Raw genomic sequence first — 19343 nt, 5'->3', positions numbered from 1 at the left:
TCACTGAAACATACAAATGTAGAAATAGTTAGAGATACACGCACTCCCCGAGTTACAAACATCCTACTCACAAACATCTGTACATACAAACAAAGCTCCATCACATATTACATTAAAGAAGTTCCCGACTTACTAACTCCAGCCCGCACATACAATCCAGTCATTGCTCTTGAGGCTATATGTGTTCCAAGTTATGAACATCTGACTTGCAAATGAACTTTTGGAACTTGAAGGTGGGTGGAGTGGCCATTTTCACCTGGCTGTGGACCTCAGTTGTGTGAGAAGCTTGCAAGAGTGGAGAGGTTTGTTAGCGACCTTTACTGCTGTCTCCCTACTGAAACTGTTGCTGACTTCTCTCCCTGGGCTCCCTCCTCAGGAGTTCAGTGTGTCCTTGGAGTCTCCTGCTCTCCACTGCTTCCCCCTGCCTCCTTCTTAGCTCTTGCCTTAAATACCTGGTGAAAGGGCCTACAGGTCTCTCAAGGGGGCAGGCCCCCTCCCAAGACAAACCCATCCTCCTGCAAAAGCTCCAGATCTGCCTGATTCCACCCCACCTTTCTTCTGCTCAGCAAAGTCTTACTCTGCTGTCTTATTTTAACCCATTCTATCTCCATGGCTGAAGCAACCATCCTTCGCTCTGCTTCTCCCTCCGGGTCACATGCACCTGACCACACCTGATTGCCGGCAAGCAGCAGAGGCATGGATGCCCCACATAGAATACATTGTATGTATATTAAAGAAAGTCTGTCTAGATACAGCCGTTTTCAACAAGAGGATCAGCTCTTTGTTTTTCTGACTGATTTCGAATGTATTGCTTTAAAAATGCTATACTTCATTTCTGTTATATAGACTTGGATAATAACAGAAAAGAGCTGTTGATTATATAAACTGACAGAATGTTCAGATCAGTCGTCCCTCTAATTTGTGTCATCTCTGTGCGGAATGAGTTTTGTTCTGGGTGGCAGTATTAAGGCAGTGTGTGCACACGTGCATTCAGAATTGGGCCTTCCTGATTCAACAGGAGCAGGATCTAAAATGAACTGAGTGGACATCAAAAACTTGTGAGTAAGTGCATGTGCACACGCCTTAGAGGGAACAGTGGTTCAGATGGAATAATGAAAGAACATTGGACAAGGCTAATACCTTAACTATAGGTCTGCTCTCAGTTTCTGTACCATCCTTCCAAAAATGGCTCAGGATGGTTTACACAGAGATATAATAAATAAATAAGATGGATCCCTGTCCCCAAAGGGCTCACAATCACAATCGTAGAGTAAAGTTGGCTATGTTCTAACTGTATAAGCAGTTGTTTAGTCTGAACTGATTGATCCATGTTGATATTGAATGAAGAGCAAGACTTGGAAACATATAGAACACTGAATCTACTGTTAACATTGCATTTTGAAGGAGTGAGCATATTTCAGTACTAGGCCAAACTGAGGTTAATGTTAAATGTCTCTGGAACATGAAGAGTAAAGAGTGTCACTCAGGCCACTGTAGTACTATATAGACTAATCTATATCACATTTTATGGCTATTATTTTGTTTTCTTTAGGAAACACTGGATGTTTTAATAAAGGCAGAGCATATGAGTGATGATATCAAGACTCACTTAAATGACCTTTGTCGGTTCTCCAAAGACTTGAGTACTTATTCTGCAAATGTATCACAATTAATTACAGAATACAATAGGTAAGTTTCCATTTTATAGAACAAATAAATCATACTGGCCGACCTCTTGACTATCAGTGCAAGTGTTACATAAGAAACATGCCTTCTGAGTTCCCAACAAACCCAGTGCACAAGTAGGACAAATTTCAGTGAGCCGACCTTCCACTGGAAGCCCTCTGTGTCACCCAAAAGCATGGCCCTGAGGGATATATTACCTTCAAAAGTCATATTTTTGGGGTGGCACAGAATGATTTTGTATGAAGGGGAGGTCATGGAAATTCACTTCCTGTGTTCATAAGCCATTGCTGCATTAGTTGATCCCATCAGCAGCACTGGTGCTTTTCTTATGGCACTCATGCTTCATAAATAACTATTTATTGTGTCATGTATTTTAATCTGTGACTTGTAAATATTTTAAATTTCATATACCACCTAGAGATGTACATATCAGGTGGTATAAAATATGAGAGAGAGAGAGAGAGAGAGAGATGTAGGCCATTATGGTATATATGTGTTGTGTGAATTCACAATGAATTTCTTGTTCTTTGAATTTCATAGCAAATTAAAGTGCTGCAAAAACAGTAAGATTGAGATTATCCCTTTAGGCTCTGTTGGTGTTAACAGATTGTCTATAGAAGTTTTTCCTTCTAGAATGCAACCCATGACAGCACTACTCTATTTTCTTGTATGAAGCAATATTTGTTTTTTGTATTATATTGGAAGAAATGTCTCCCTTATTCTGTCTAACGTAATTCCAATCTATGTTTTGATTTGACTACTCTGAAGCCTGTGTCTACAAGCGTCCAAGGGTTGCCAGAGTAAAGAGCAGGCCTTACAGCAGAGATTCAGAACAGTCTTCAGAGACTTCCAGCAATGGCTGGTGAATTCAAAAATCACTACTGCCAAATGTTTTGATGTGCCTCAAAATGTCAATGAAGCTGTGGCCAACATACAGAAAATACAGGTAACTTCTACAGTTCTGTTCACCATTTTCAAATCAGGTATAAAGAGCCACTTAAAATAGCATTTTTCTGTCTGAACAACATTCCCTGCCACATTAGTATCTAAGGAGGCTGCAACTGAAGTGTAGGTGAAAAATTACCCGGAGTAAGGAATTTCTCCTTCTTACCTTCCCCTCTAAGGGCAAGCTCTGATCCCTGCCACTTCTACCAGCCTCACCACTGGTGCTGCTTTGGGTTCACACATCCTTGACCTATCAGTGGCTATCCTAGAGGGAAAAACAGGAAAGTATGGTGCTGGGGAGGCGGCGGCAGCAATGGACGGGCCACCAAGCAATTGGGCCAGTTGCTACTGCTCGAGTACTGGTGGTATCAGCACCAATAAGTCACAAAGTGTGCAAAACTATAACAGAAGCAGTGGCAGATGTCAGAGCAAGCCTGGGAGGGGAAGGCAGGAAGGAAAAGGGGGCAGCAGCTGTTTCAGTGGGGTAGGGAGGCATAGTTGAGAACTTACTTCTCTCCACATAGCAGCAGCAAGACTGCCTATTCACATGGCCAGCCTCCTTGCTCCCTCAGCCAGCTAGTGTGTGCTCTCCTCCTACTCCAAAGCTGTAGTGATCAACACCTACTGCCCACCATCACTCCTTCCAGCCCTCAGCCCTCCTAGCAGCAACTGTAGCTCTTGCAATCCAGCTTCTTTTTGCAATAAGGCTCTATGCAAAAAGGGAAGAGGACACATTTGCCTACATGGTGAAGCTGGAGGGGCAAGGGGAGGGCACATCCAGGAGGTCTCAGAGAAAGGAAAAGAGGAGCCAGGAAGGGCTGTGTTGCAGAAGCAAGGAGCATGGGTGGTGGCAGTAAGCTCTGGCCCAGGCGGGCGGAATTGTTAGGAAACAATCACTGAACCGTTTTTCTCTATGTGCCACAGTTAAATTTCTAGGCACTATGACACAATTACACTCAGCGTTTATCAAGTCTGGATTGTACCAGTTATCTCAAAGCACTGATGTTAAATTTGTACGTGTCATGATAACCTGGTGTCCAGGGTTCTTCAAGACCTGGTTTAACTCTTTGCATTAGGATGCTGTTAGAAATCCTATGGAAGGGTTTGTAGTACATTGAAGACAAATTCTCATACGCTTAATAAACCAAAAGATGTGGTGGTTCATGTCAGCAGCAGAAATTACAGTACATTCTCAGCTACTACAGTATCTGTCAAGACTCTTTGGATAATGAAAGATACAAAACAGGAGCCAATAACAGTTTCATGAATGTTTAATCTAAATACAACGCAGACATCCAGACTAATGCTGCACTAGTGTGTAATGCTGCACTAGCGCAAGAATGTTTTGAAAGCTAGTTCTACTTGCGTTCCAGTCTAGTGTTGCACCTGCATAATGATCCATTTGCACAACAGTGAGCTTACACAATGGTGATCTTGTGCAACAAGCCAAGCAATCTATGCAGCACTTTCTACTGTGAAACACGGACATCCTTGTTGCACAATCACAGCAGGAGCATAAGATGTTGAGCAATTTCGAGTTTTCCTACAATTTTGTGAGGCTCAATAACCTTGCATGTGTACAATTTTATTTCGCTACCATGGAGTTAGTCTGCCAATATCATTTATTTACAAGAAACTTAGATTTCTGAAAGAGAAGGTATTCTTTCTGGGTTTGAAACGTAGATGCTTCCTGATAAGGAAATAATCAGTGGAGGCTTAACTATTTTGGTTGAAGCTAAAAGTTGAATAATGTTTTGTGCAAATTCAACTGTAAATAATAATTATACTGGCACAGTTGTGCCGGTATAGTTAACTACAACAAATTTTAATATACCATTTTTCAACAAAAGTTTCCAAAGCAGTTTACATAGAGAAATAAATAAATAAGATGGATCCCTGTCCCCAAAGGAATCACAATTAGGGGTGTGCACGGAACCGCGGAGCTGCGGTCCGGCACTGGGGTGGGGGGTTCCAATCAAAACAGGGGGGGCTTTACTCACCCCTCCCTTCAAAGTCACGTATTTTTTGTAGTAATCGGGCGGCAGGGTGCCACCCGCTTCAATCTCTGCTCGGCACGGGCTCCTCCATTTGTATCCATAATCGGGCGGCAGGATCGCTCCCAGTTCCTGCCACCCCCTTCAAGCTAAGCCAAGCTCGGCTGGCGGCCGCCCCCTGAAGCTCACAAGAGGTCCCACCTCCCCGCCGCCCCCTTCTTGCCAGATATCCCCCCATTACAAGAGGACGGCAGGAGAACTCCCTGCCGTTCCCTTCCCCTTTGCCGGCTGTGCTGCAAATGGCTTCTAGGAAGCCTTTCGCGGGCGTGCGCAAAAGGCTTCCTAGAAGCCATTTGCAGCCCAGCCGGCAAAGCGAGCGGACGGCAGGGAGTTCTCCTGCCGCCCGCTCTCTAAGTTAACTTCTAATTTTAACTCTCTAAGTTAAAATCACCATGTTTAAAAGATGCTTCTATGCCCAGTTAGCAGAGGGAGTAGTTTCAACATTCCACCATTATAAGCCCTGAACATTCTCTTGCTTATACAATCAAAACCATTTGTCCAATCTGCCTGGCCATCGGCACACTCTCACTAGCTGACGAGATACACCTTCCCTGCAAATTTGGTGAACTTCCATTGGAAAGTGGCTTAGATAGAGCAATTTTCTCTTTTGAACAGGGCTTTAAAGGCTAGGTGGCATTCTTTTGAACTGAGGAAATGGTATTTAAATGATTTGTATTCTATTTGCATAGTATCAGCCTTTAGACTGCATGCCAGAAAAGTGCCTTTTGTATATACCTCTAGGACCTAATCAATACTTATTTCACAATTTCCTCAAAGTTGCATTTTAAGAGCCTGAAAAATGCATCTTTACTGCTAAAAGAGTCTGTGGAGTAGACTCTTTGAAGCTGCCATGACCACAGCATGGCCGACAACAGTATGGTGGTCAGTTTCTTCCCTGTCCAAGCCTTGGGAGCACAGCCCATCAGTTTCCTTCCCTGCCCTCATCTTTCCTTTTCCCCACTGCAGCTATCTTCTATCTATTTATTTCTCGTAAGTGTACCTGTCGCTAATTCCATGTGTGGCAGCTCTCGCAGGAGTAGCTGCCTGGGAGATAGCGATGGGGAGACAATGGTGGCAGCAGTGGCTGGGCCCGCCGCCGGGGACGGGGAAACAATGGAGGCGGCAGCAGCAGGCCAGGGTGGCTGCCAGGAACAGGAGGCGATGGTGGTGGGCCAGCCTGGCCCAGCTGCCGGGAGGAGGAAGCAGTGGCAGGCCAGCTTTTCAGCAGGCCCACAAGCCAGAAAGCGTGGGGTGGGAAGAAGTGGGCAAGGGGAGAAGCGGCTGGCCGGCCAGAAAGCCAGACATGCAACGGGGGGGGGGACAGCGATGGTGGGTGGGCCGGCCGGATGCGCAGATGCTCTGCACCCGGCCCAGCTAGTACTTTTTAATATTGCTCCTTTGCCTTGGAAAAAGTGCTGTTCAGCTCCAGTCATCGATTATGCCATGGTTGTTGGTTCTTCAGTACCACATATATCATGCTGGCTTGAGAAACGAGGTTCCATGCATCCACGCTTTGTCAAGACTTTGCGTGGTTTCAGCACTTTGCCTTGTAGAGATGCATCAGGCAGAAATTCATCAGGGGCATCTCTAGGAAGTGATTAGAGAAGCTGTGCCTGTTGAATGTCTGTCTGAATGCATCCCTTCCCAGCCTAGTGTCCAGCTGAAGGACCAAGGCAAAGTGTAGGGTGCATGAAGCCTCATTTCTAAAGCCATCGTCATATACCAGATTGTACAAAGTCTCTACAGCTAATATGGAGCAGAAGTTAAGATGGGCACCTTCACTTGGAATTTCCATACCTTTTAGAGCACGAGTGAAAATGTAAGCCCATCTTAACATTCATCTCAAAGCGGAGGGTTTTTTATTACTGAATTGGTTCCTCAATCTTTTTAATTCATTTGAACAGGAGTAACATAGTTCAGGTTCCGTGCAAAATATTCTAATTTCAGTTGTTTACTTCTGCAAATGAAGGGTGTAGCCCTAAGCCAAGAACCCTTACTTTTCCTTCATCTTACCTTGGGTTGCATTTAAGGGCCAAATGATAAGAAAACAAGTAGCCAGCCTATTGCCTTTTCCCTTTTACTAGTTATATCACAGGCTACATTGTACTTATTACTTGCTGGTTTCATAATTATTGTGGGGTGTTTGTTTGTTGGCTTAGGAATTCTTATCTGAAACGGAAAATGGCCAACATAAATTAAACATGGTGGTGTCCAAAGGAGAGCTGTTAAGTTCTATTTTGCTTAAAGAAAAGGCTAAGTCTATCCAAGCTAAGGTTGCTACAGCTAAAGAAGACTGGAAAAAATTTATCTCCACACTGCACCAGAAAGAAACAGCTTTGGAGGTATGAAACCAATCAGAAAAGATTAATTAAAAACATTGTTCTTTTTTCTAAGTGTACTCATTTATTATTATACAATATTAAATATAACTGATGAATATTATATGACTCCCAGTCTAAATACAGATATGGGGAATTTCACCCATGTTTGTGGGATTTAAATTTGTTTTTACAGATACTTCAAAAATAAATAATGTGATTTTGAATGTTTTCTCTATTTTGGCTGTCATGACATCAGTTGATACAAACTGAACACATTCAAACACATCATTTATTAAATAACAAAATGTCTTATGACACCTTTAATAACAAATTTATTTTAGCATAAACTGCTGTTGAAATAGTCTCTGATCCACCTAAGCTTATGCTTTGCCCTCAACAGACTAACTCCAAAACCCAATTTTTAAAGGATCAGTACTTCACCTTCAAAGCTAAATGTGTCATTTAAGGTTAATAAGAAGGCATTGAGTGCATTCTTGGTCCCATGAACTCAAGAGTGTTGTGTTTGAAGCCAGGTCTCTTTTGATCTGGAATATCCATTTTAACCAACAACTTATCTTAGGTATATGTGTAATTCTATCAAGATATGTATTGTTGTGCTCTGATGTAACAGCATAAACTACATCTGTGATAAGGTAGTGCAATTGCCTCAGTTGCATTGCAGAAGATGCAATCTGATTACTACCCACTTTCGGGCATATAGATTTATGCAGTTACCTCACTGATGACTAAGTTGGCACATTTGTGATTTGTCTTAGTTCTGTATTCATTATATATCAATGCTGCCCAGTCCTGCACTGTGTTGCACTGGTTTACATGATCATTCTAGCCACCGATGGAAAATGTAACCTTTCCTAGCATAGCAGCACTGACCCGTTCTGCTTCACACTCGGTCTCTTGCATGAACCAAAAAATGAATACACATACATTTGTATGGACAGATCACAAGTTCTCATATTTGCAAAATATTTTAAGTTAATAAAATGCAGCATGGATAGTGGCGTTGATGCACCATATTAACCCTCCATTTTGCATTAAAAGTTTCATCAGTAATGTAAAACCAGATGTGAATGTATTTCTCATATTTCCCTAGAACTTACAGATCCAGATGAAAGACTTTGAAGCTAGTGCTGAACCTCTTCAGAACTGGTTAAATGAAACCAAAAACATGGTGCAAGAAAGCAGTAATCGCCTTCATGATTTCACAGCCAAAAAGAGAGAACAGCAGAAACTACAGGTGATAACAGCATATGAATTTCAGTCCTGTTTAGGCATATTTGGGGTCATAATAGTCCTTGAAGTCATGCTTTGTTACCTTGTGTGTAGACTTATTCAGATGATCAATTTAAAGCAAAGCCAAATAACATTTTATTGTTTGTAGGACAGTCTGGTTAGTCCTGATTTCAAAGCAATAGCACAACATCCAGTCCCCAATTTTGATTGGGGGGGGGGGTCCTAGCCTTGGCATGTATGCTTTCACACTGGAAAAGGGAATATAAATCCTGCAAATAACTACAACCTTTCCTTTAAAAAAGCAAATGGTTCATGAAATGGCAGGCCATTGTTGTGTGGGAACAGGGTGGCCTTGCTAATGTTTAGCATTTTAACAAAAACAATGACACCAGTGCTTCCACAGTTGAGTAGGGATGTGCATGAACCTACTAAAGTTCGAACCCCTAGCGGTTTGGGAGGTTCGAAGGCAGGGGGGGATAACTTTAAGGGCGGGGGAGGGTGCACCCCCCCATGTTTCTCCTGATGGCGCTCACTTAAGAACCAGTCCAGTGGGGTGGCAATGTACCTTGCTGCCACCCCATCCACTCCTAGGACCGGAAGAGACCAGAAGTAACCCGTGTGTATGCATACATTGGCACACATGCATGTTGCAAGTGCACCCGATGAGCGAGCGTGGCATGTTCACGGACGCCTCCAGTGTGCACACACTCACGGATTACTTCTGCTCCGAGCAGTGGACGGGGTGGCAGGGAGGTACGCTGCTGCCCCGCCGAACCGGTTTTTAAGTGAGGGCCGGCAGGGGAAACACGGCGGCGGGAGGGGAAAGCACACCCTCCCCTGCCCTTAAAGTTGTCCCCACCACCACCTTTGAAATGGCCGCCGCTGATTCCATGCACATGCCTACACGTGAGTTGTAGACCAGGAAGCACTCAGTCTTGAAAGCATTGAAAGTAAAACAAAGTGAATGTACAAGGTGACATAGGTGGGAGGGGGATGATGCTTATCTGTAGGTATGTCCTGGAAGTCTTCCCTTATGGCCAAACTGTACATTCTGTGGACTTCTGTGAAAACATTTTTGAATTTAATATATCCACAGTCTGGATTGGGGCAGCAGCACGAAGTGAAAGGGGATCAGCACTTTTGCCCTGCATCGATGTCCCAATTTGAATCCCTCCCTCTGAAACTGCTGTTTGCCTCTTTAGGGAAAACTTGCAGATTTCCCCTAAAAAGACAAATAGCTGCTTCAGTGGGTGAGCAATTCAAGACAGGGAATTAGCACAGAGGCAAAGGCTTAAGCCTCTTTCCCTGTACCATGCCCCCCTATGAGTCAGGCCTCCCATAGCAGCTTAGTGAAGAAAAAAGGTTGCCCAGTTTCAGTCACAGAAATCCATATGGTTTAGCTGATACTTCTGTACCCATCATTTATTTACTTTATTTTTCTGTGTAAACTGCTTTGAGAACTTCTGTTGAAAAAGTGGTATAAAAATATTAGTAGTAGTAGTAGATTCCACACATCATTTATAATCACAACTAAGGTGTTGGTGGAAAGGAGATTATCTTAATTCTCCCTTCCCCAGCAACAAATAAGTAACATTTGTTTCACTATAAACTGATCATCTGGAAAGGTCCTTTTGTGTTCAAGTCCCTTAACAGAGCTTGTGCCTGATGACTATCCTTTCAATTTTCTTGCTGCTATCCTTCTTGACTTGCTTTTTTGCATCATACTTAACATTAAAATGCTTATGCGTTGCAGTCTGTCCTTGAGGAAATAAAATGTCATGAGCCTCAGCTCAACAGACTAAAAGAAAAAGCTCAGCAGCTTTGGGAAGAACAGGCTGCCAGCAAAAGCTTCATGCACAGAGTTTCTCAGCTATCTTCTCAATATCTTGCTCTGAGCAATGTAACAAAGGTAATGCTCCTACCTCTGTGTGCTTTTCTGCTGCTGATCTAATGGGGGGTTCATCCTCACATTCTGAAATACTGCAGTCTAAAGTCTCCTACCTGTTTGTGTTTTTAAAGTGAGAATGCTGACAGAAGCAAGAATATTTTTTTTAAAAAACGAGTTGATAATTAGGTTCCCAGCACGGATGCAAGGTGACATTGTCAGGCCAGGAAAGCAGCTATCAAAATTGCTGTTCTGGCACTGAATAATGCCTCAGCCGGTGTAGATGTAAAACATAAGGTTGAGGAAGGTGTAGCAAAGAACAAGGCAGTCAACACTACAAGTGGAACATTTAAGGGTACATAGAAAGAAACAGTCACTTAAATAATCATGAAGAGTTGGGAGTGGGAAACTATTTTTAGAGGCAAATCAGGCAGAACAGTTCCTTGTTGTATTTTTGTGGGCAAGGATACTTGTTGGCTTCACTATAAATTCACTGTTGACTCAAAAGCATCACCCATTAGAAATTGGTAGTGCTCATTTAATAGCATAGATTCCCAAATGGTGATTCAGGAGATCCTATAGTTGGGTTACTAGCGTGCCATTCAACAGGTATGGGATATAATGCGTAATAAGGAACATAAGGTATCACATGTTTTACTACTGTATGGACATATGTACTCTGTAATGTGTGAAAAGTATGCTTTTAATCATGTACAGATGCTGTATACAACTGCATCTAGCTCTAAATTCTCACCACATGTGCACACAGTATAGATGAAGCAAGAAAAAAGGGCATGCATGGCATCGTACATTATGAGTACATATCTTAAATGTTGTGTGTGTGTGTGTGTGTGTGCGCGCGCGCTAATTATGTAATGCATGATCAACCCTAGGAAGTTTTCACCTTTAGACCCAAATCTGAAACAGTTCTGTAGATCCCAAACAAAGACAAAGAAGGAAAATTTGGGCCAATTGATCTTTCTAGCTTTCTGGCCCTTGATTCATCCTGGACTTAAGTCTTCTGAGATTTCCCTTTCTGATCTTTTTTCAACTCTAGTGGAATGGTAGATTATCTGAATGGTTGGTAATGTTAACATCTGTATGAATTTAAGGAAAAGATCTCCAGAATGGACAGAATTGTAGGAGAGCACCAACAGTTTTCTCATGGTTTGAAAGAGCTCCAGGACTGGATGGCAGATGCAATTCAGATGCTAGAATCTTACTGCCATCCCACATCAGACAAAAGTGTCCTTGACAGTAGAATGGCAAAGCTGGAGGTAGGTAAATGAAGGAACAAATTATCTTTATTTCAGATCTTACTAATAAATGGCTGACATCTTGACTGAAGTTGCATGCATGCTTCTACAACAGGGCTAGCCCCAGTGCTCTGAAGTGCAGGTATAATTTGAGCACAACTATTTGCAGTGCTCTCCCCGTGCTACAGAAGTGGTCTGTTACAATGGAAACACTGTACAGGGATGTGTTTCTGCTGTAACAGTGCACTAGTGCACTACTGGAGTGCAGAGAGAGCACCCAAATAGTTGTGCTCTTATAAAAGAGCACTTAAGCTTCTGAAATGTTTGGGGATGAGCACAGTGGTGGGGTGGGGTGGGGGCTAGTACTGTGTGCATGCCATTATTAGATATAGGCATGCAAGCCAGTGTTTCTGCTCACTTAATTTCAGTTTTGTACACAGGCAGTTCTTTCATGAGGTAAGTGTGGCAGTCAACTCAGATGGCAGATTACTGGGCCATCAGCAAGGTGCCAAGATTCTCCCACCTGCCACCATTCGTCCAATCTGACTCTGCAAGCTTTGCAAGGATTATTTCTCCTCACACTCCTTGCAGAGCTTCCAAGAAGCACAAGGAGAAGAGGAGGCTGCTGGCAATGTTCTCTCCACCATGTCATTTTCAAAGCTTGCAACAGTTGATTTGGAAAGGGGGCCAACTGCCCCAGGGGCATGGAGCAAAACAGCATTTGGTACCTTGCTAGTAATACTTTGGGCTTCCCCAGGTTTTGTTAACAGGAGTTTTGTGTACTGTTCAAGATTCAAAATATAATATAATACACAATTTTATTCAATTTAAAGACTGACTATCACTCCCTCTAATTAATGATAGAAACAGTGAACATTTGTGAAGTGGAGTGGTGAAAAAGCTATTCGGGGAGTGAATTTAGAGCATGGAAATGGTAGGAGTTAAATGTGTTCATTTCTCTACTCTCAATTGCTTCCTCCTCAAACAGTTTTTCATGGACAAAGAGAGAGATCTGGCTACATTTACTAGGGATGTGCACGAACCGCGGTTTGAGCACATTTTGGGAAATTCAAAGGGGAACTTTAAGGAAAAGGAGAACAGGTCCTTATCTGCTCTCCACCGCCCCATTCAGCTTCCTGATGAGGTGGCATGCATCCCCATAAACCCCTCCCCCTGCATGCAGCATCATGGTGTTGCTGACCATGCAAACGGCACATGTAAATGCCATGTGTGTACTGAAGTGGCGTGGGGGGCTGTATTGGGATTTGCACTGCAGCAGAAGGAAGCTGAATGGGGCAGTGGAGAGCAGATAAGGACCTGCTCTCCTTTTTCTTAAAGTCCCCCTTCGAATTGCCCAAAATGTGTTCAAACCGTAGTTTGTGCACATCTCTAATAGTTACAAATGTGTGCATATAATGTGTATTTTATATACCTCTTCCTCTATGCATAAAATTGTAAAACATTTCTCATCTGCTGAGCGGCCAGCTGGTTCCGAACTGTTTTCTGAGCCTTGGGGTGGGAGTTATATTGTTATAAATTATACAAAATTTGGTGATATCTTTGCTTGTGGAAGGAGAAATACAGGATCATAATAAGGATGGAAACAGGATCTCTTTATTTACCAGGGACTGCTGTCAGTAAAACAGGATAAAGAAATCCAAATGAAAATGGTGCTGACACGAGGAGAGTCTGTTTTGCAAAAGACATCTCTTGAAGGAGTGCCTGCTATTGAACAACAATTAAGAACACTTAAGGAAACCTGGGCTTCCCTCTTGTCTGCTTGTATTCATTGTAAAAGGTAAAAGAAGCTAGAAGTTGGAAGGGAATTCATGAAATCACCAAGATATGCTACAGTTACACCCTCAGAATAAGGAAAGCTTAGGAAACAGCTAATTAAAATAATTAACCAATTTCTTTCTCTTTCAATAAGATATGAGAACCTATAGCTTTCCATATAGTTAGTCAAGAAGTCTATATCAGGATTACTATCAAAATCTCTCAGTTTTATCATATGCTCTTATGACTATCCTGACAGCCCCAGAGCTATCCCCTTCCTACACCCGTGTGCTCCTATCAGCTAGTGGAGTGGAATGGAGTATAACAGAGTGTAAACTGAGGCGTGCTAAGCTAATTGAACAAAGTTACTAAGGTGTATTACTTAACTACTAGCTGGGCTGGGTGCAGAGCCTCTGCCCCTCTGATGGCCCGCCTGGCACGCTTCTCTACACCCCCCTGGCCACAGTTTCTGGCCAGCTTTCAAGCCAGCTTGTCCCCTCCTCCTGCCCTCTGCCGCCTCATGCCGGTGGCCGGGCCGGGCCAGCCTGCTGCTGACTCCTTATCCTGGCAGCTGGGCTGAGCCAGCCCACCGCCACCTCATCCCAGTGGCTGGGCTGGCCCACCGCCGCCGCCTTCTCTTGGTGGCCAAGCCGGGCCCACTGCCGCCACCTCCTCATCCCAGCGGCCGAGGTGGGGCAACCCGCTGCTGCCTCCTCATGCCGGCGACCATTTTCTCCCTATCCCCGCTGCTAGTCCAGCAGCTGCTCGCGAACGCTCGCGAGAGCTACCACACATGGGATCAGCAACGGGTAAGCCTAGGAGAAAGAAATATATAGATTATCAAATTATAAACAGTGCTACTCTGAGTGAAAGATCATCCTAACAGAAAAATAATCAACCATGGTTTTCCCAATCGCGGATTTGAGTATCCATGACTGGGAAATTGTGACTGCCCTCACCAACTGCCACCCATGTATCCACGGTTTGGTGAATTTTTTTTTTTAAAGTTTGGGGGTCATTTCTGGGGGTCAGGGGTGGTTTGGGGGGGTTCTGGGGCAATTTTCAGGGGTTTGGGGGATCATTTCCGGAAGTCAAGGGGTCATTTCTGGGGGTCAGGGGGGATTTTATATATATTTTTACTGTATTTTTTGGTCGTTTCATGACCCCGATTCCCCTAACCTCCAGTTTTCAATGATCCTCTGTTGCTTCCCAACCATGAATTCACCAGCCATGGGGGTTTCCCTGAATGGAACCCTCGTGGTTGGCAAGGGACGACTGTACAGTTATACATATATACATACAATACATCTGTGACAAGAACAAAGACATTGTATATACACAAATTCCAACAGCTAGGCCATGGAGATTAGAATTCTAAGTTTAGAATTAGGCAAACTAGACACAGACGAGCAATTGCCAAACAAAAGGGTGGTTTTTCTGAACAAAAGGATAAGGGTCTGGATTTAAGAGGAGTGAGTGGGAAAGAGAGGTTTACAACATCACACAAGCAAACCAAAAAGACACTAAACAGCCTAACCTTTCAACTTCTCATGGCTTACTCCAGGAGTAGAAACCACTGTTTGTTCATTCGCCAACTCTCTCTAAGTAGACTGACTCCTCCTACTATGAGTGAGACTTCCCTGGGATACAGGGGGCATGGCCTAGTACAGAGATTCTCAACGTTGGGTCTCCAGCTGTTATTGGACTTCAACTCCCATAATCCCCAGCCCTAGTGGCCTTTAGTTGGGGATTATGGGAGTTGAAGTCCAATAACATCTGTGAACCCAACGTTGAGAATCCCTGGCCTAGTATACTCCTAGTATACTCCCAGCCAATCTCTGTAAAGTTGTGTTAGGCAGCCAAGTTTTTGCTTGCAACTTTTGCTAAACAAACTGAAGGAACTGCAAAACATAGGAGCCAGAGCTCAGTGAGTGCAAGGTCTCTTACATAAGTGTTGTCTCTATTTCTTGCATAAATCTGAACTTTGTAAGGAGATCTGCTCTTGTGGTAGCAAGCATGAATTGTCCCCTTTGCTAAGCAAGGTTTGCATTTGAATTGAAAACTACATGTGAGCTCTGTAAGAAATTTCCCTTAGAGGATGGGGCTGCTCTGGGACGAGTATCTGTATGCTTGCATGTAGAAGGTTACTAATTTCCACCCTGGCATCTCCAGATAGGGCTGAGAGAGACTCCTGCCTGTAACACTGGAGAAGCTGATGCCATTCTGCGTAGACAATACTGAGCTGGATCGACCAATGATCTGACTCGGTAGAAGGCAGGTTCCGATGTCCCTATTAGTTCTTCATTGGATCAGCATGTCTGAAAAATAAGAAGTAGCCTGTATTATTTTAAGCATTTAAGTGTTAAATTTCAGCCATTTGGAAGGAGCCCTTTCAAAATGGACAAGTTACCAGGATGATGTTCAGCAGTTTACTATCTGGATGGACAAAGTCGAAGCACTCATGAATGCTTCTGAAAGGCAGCGTGTAGAACTCAGAGAGAAAAATTATTCACTCAGCAAAGCTAAGGTTAGTGGAAAGTGCATCCTTGTTATACTTGTATCTGCATTTACATACAAAACTGATAATTATGTATTTTTTCTTTCTTCTTCCCTTATTTTGTGACACATTACAAGTTTCTTCTAAAATGGGAGGGACTTAGTCATCCAATTCTGTTTTAGTATGGGTGAGTGGCTGTTGAGAAAAATTGTTAAGATTTCTTGTATGTTAGGCTATTTATTTATACCGCCTTTCATAATACGTCTCAAGGCAGTTTACAAAAGTTAAAATACAATAAAATTATGTAAAAGTTACATTTAAAACCTTAAAATCAATTAAACATTAAAACCATAAAACACCAAGAAACAATTAAAAAGAAACAGAAGCAAGAAAGCTGAGAAACCTGAAAGCCTCTGGGAGGTAAAAGCCTGAGTAAATAAAAAAGGCTTTAGTTGTGTGTGTTTTAAAACAGCCACAGGTGTCACAGAGCGAACATTCACTGGGAGAGCACTATAGAGTCTGGGGGCAACAACAAAGAAGTCCCTGTTCCATGTGCACATTGGCAACTAGTTCAGCTCTTTCAGAATAGGTGTAATATGCTCTGAGTGAGCAGTTCCAGAGAGAACCCTGGCAGCTGCATTCTGCACCAACCGATGTTTCTGAATATGTGCTATGTGCATATATTAAGTTTAGAATTTTGTTCTTCCACCAATATATCTTTATTCACGCAAACAACAACAATAACAATAACATTAACCAGATGTTATAGGTTAAAAAGCAAAACAGTTTCAGTGTAAAAACACCATCTTCAGTTGCTCATACAGACTGATTGTATTTTTACACTGAAACTGATTTGCTTTTTAACCTGTAATATCTGATGAATGATTTGTTTGTGTGCAAATAGGTCTTGGTGAAAGAACTGTTTGGAAATTAATATGTGCATAGCATTGCCAATGTATCAATTTAGAATTTAACTGCTCAGTTTCTATTTAATTTATAAAAAATTATGCATCTCGAATTGGATATTGTGTAATCAGCTACTGCATTGCAATAATGTAGAATTCATCTGTTGCCTTCTTTAGGGCTGATTGAAACATGCTATTTTTCCTACATGGAGATAATTGCCACATAGGAAAAATAAAGGAAGCCACTGTAGCTTCCAAACGTGTATTGTAGGGATGTGCTGAAATAAGGGCTTCCACAGCAACACAACAAGGAGGAGAGCAGGTCTATACCTGCTCCTCCTGCACTCACTGCCATTGAGTGATCTTCCCGGATATCTTTGCGTATTGGCAGGGTGCCTCCCAGCTGCCCGTGTGCACAGTGCTGGCATGTAGAGACCATGTGCATGCTGGTGTTGTGCGCAGGGGCAGCTGGGAGGCGCCCCACCGGCACACAAAGATATCTGGAAGGAGCGCTGGCATTACAGCAATGGTGGAGAGTGGCAGAGGAGCAGGTATGGCCCTCTCTCCTCCTTGTTAAAGGGGCTGTGGAAGCCCTCATTTTAAAAGGGGTTGTGCCGGCGATTCAGTTTAGGAATAGCATTTTAGCACATCCCTAGTGTAATGGCAAACACTTGTGCAATGATATTTAAAGTTGTGTACAGTGTTTTTTCTACACAGATAGTATCTCCACGTAGAGAGTGAAAATGTCATGTGGAGTAACCTTGCTCACTATTAATATTACTGCAAGCAGTAATAATATTCACCAATGTAAAGTGAATCCCAATTGATATCTTATAACTTGTACAGTATTCATACTTTAAGCAGCTCAAACTTCCTATCTTTAAGTGCAATATATATGGTGACTATGGCCCATGCAAAACAAAAGGTGGTGTTGCTGATTGTGTTTTACTCTGGATTACAGTTGTAATATGGTTTATGTCTTGATTTCCTGTGAGAATTATTTCCTTTATGAAATTCAGGGACTATATTACACTGCAATTAGTGTCTTTTCAATTAGTATCTTCTACTTTGCCAAATAAAATAAAAGATTTGTTCAGTCTTTCCACATAACCAACAGCATTATTACTCAGAAATAAATCCTCGTCCCAAGCTGCTGCATTCCAGAGTAAACCAATGTGGACACTTGAGGGGGTGGGTGGGTTCACTGTGCTCACCTTGCCTCTGAAGTGCTCCATGCCACTCACAGATGTGTCCCTGAGGGCTGCGTGACCCTCAGGAACATATTTGCTGGTAGCACAAAGCACTTCCGGGTTCAGAGATAAAATGCATCTGAGTGCTAGCTGCCAAGAAGCAGCAGTGAGAGAGGACTAATTGCCTACAAGTATTTCTTTTGGGCTTCCCAAGGGCAGCTGGATGGCCACTGTGGGAAACAAGGCATTGAACCAGAGGGACCTTGATCTGATCCAGCAAAGCCCATCTTATGTTCACATATTCACTCTCAGTTTGAATTGATCTGTGGGCCATTGCATGCATTGCCCAGCCACAAACCTTGATTTGCCACAGAAAACATGCTGAATGGGGAGCTGCAGCCAGTTCCCGTCTCTGATGAACTTACCAGTATAATACTAGGGATGTGCAAACAGGTTCAAAGTCAAATGTGTTTGATGCTGAACCGGTTCAGTTCAACTGTTTGGGATCAAACTGAACCATCCCCTGTTTGGTCTGACCCCAGACTGAAACTGTCCCCGGTCAGTTCGGGGTGTTCATGAGCTTTTAGTTATTAATTCCCCCCACCCACCCAAGCTGCACAATGGGCTGTGCAATGGGCCTCTGCGTGGCCTGGCATGACCCATTGTGCAGGTGCGGCAGCCTCCAAAATGGCCACTGTGCTGAGAGGAAAGGCCAAAAACTGGCCAAAGAATGGCTGAGCTTTTGACTAAGGGAGGCTGTTGGGAGGAGGGGAAACCCCTGCTGACACCCACATCCCACCGCCTCAGACAACTCCCTCCGAGGGGGTAAGTTTTTTGGGGGGGAATTACATTTTTAAAAGCTCGGGAACCCACCCACCCCAGACCAAACCGGGGGGGTTCGAGGGGGTGCTGGACCGAACTGGCCCGGTCCGATTCAGGTCCAGTTCAGACTCGAACCAAACCAGCTGGTTCTGTGCACACCCCTATATAATGCATCTCTTCAAATATTTGTTTCTCACATTCACACTTCAAAAGTGTACAAATGAAAAGCATAATGTTTAAAAAATTCTATTATTTGCTCTGTTATCAAAGTAGGTTTGTCTTTAAAAACTATAGTCTATCAAGATCCATAAAAATACATACATATTCACAATAAAATAATTATCAACAGTAATATCCAGCCTTGTTAGTCAATTTGCTAACTTGCTATTTGTGTTCTGCAGTTACTTAAGGAAGAAGTGTTTAGTCACAGTACACTGCTGGAGACAGTTGAAGTTAAAGCCCTGAGCATGACTGAACATTATGTAACGCAGCTTGAACTTCAGGATCTTCGAGAGAGATACCAATTTCTTAAAGACAGGATAATGGTACTGCTTCTCTTGACAATGCTACAATCTTTCTCCTTGTATAGGGCATTCAGAGAAGGTGTGGAGAGAAGCTTTTCTTGTTTCTATGCTCATGAATGTTGGAGTGTATGTGTATGTGCATGTATGTATGGTGAATGACTTTATCTTAACTTCCTGTTAATTATCTGTGCCAGTTAATTCAATAAATTAAAAACTGTATTTTTTGTAATT

At 43.0% G+C, this 19343-nt stretch overlaps 1 protein-coding gene across 19 annotated transcripts in view; it reads left to right on the top strand.

Annotated features, from left to right (window-relative positions):
• SYNE1 (spectrin repeat containing nuclear envelope protein 1) overlaps positions 1–19343 on the top strand; it is a 575028-nt gene that overhangs the window by 254108 nt on the left and 301577 nt on the right. For 18 of the 19 annotated variants that reach the window (XM_053292895.1, XM_053292839.1, XM_053292877.1 and 15 more), the window contains 9 exons: positions 1553–1689; positions 2455–2632; positions 6845–7027; positions 8118–8261; positions 10011–10166; positions 11255–11419; positions 13024–13196; positions 15548–15701; positions 18990–19133. In XM_053292895.1, coding sequence (XP_053148870.1) covers positions 1553–1689; positions 2455–2632; positions 6845–7027; positions 8118–8261; positions 10011–10166; positions 11255–11419; positions 13024–13196; positions 15548–15701; positions 18990–19133 — 1434 coding nt within the window. The remainder of the gene's footprint in view (positions 1–1552; positions 1690–2454; positions 2633–6844; positions 7028–8117; positions 8262–10010; positions 10167–11254; positions 11420–13023; positions 13197–15547; positions 15702–18989; positions 19134–19343) is intronic. The other variant, XM_053292924.1, reaches the window with a different exon arrangement.

The sequence above is a fragment of the Hemicordylus capensis genome, chromosome 1, assembly GCF_027244095.1.
Source record: "Hemicordylus capensis ecotype Gifberg chromosome 1, rHemCap1.1.pri, whole genome shotgun sequence".
Lineage (NCBI taxonomy): Eukaryota > Metazoa > Chordata > Lepidosauria > Squamata > Cordylidae > Hemicordylus > Hemicordylus capensis.
The sequence above is the reverse complement of the archived record's forward strand: the minus strand, read 5'-3'. Positions and strand labels throughout refer to the sequence as shown.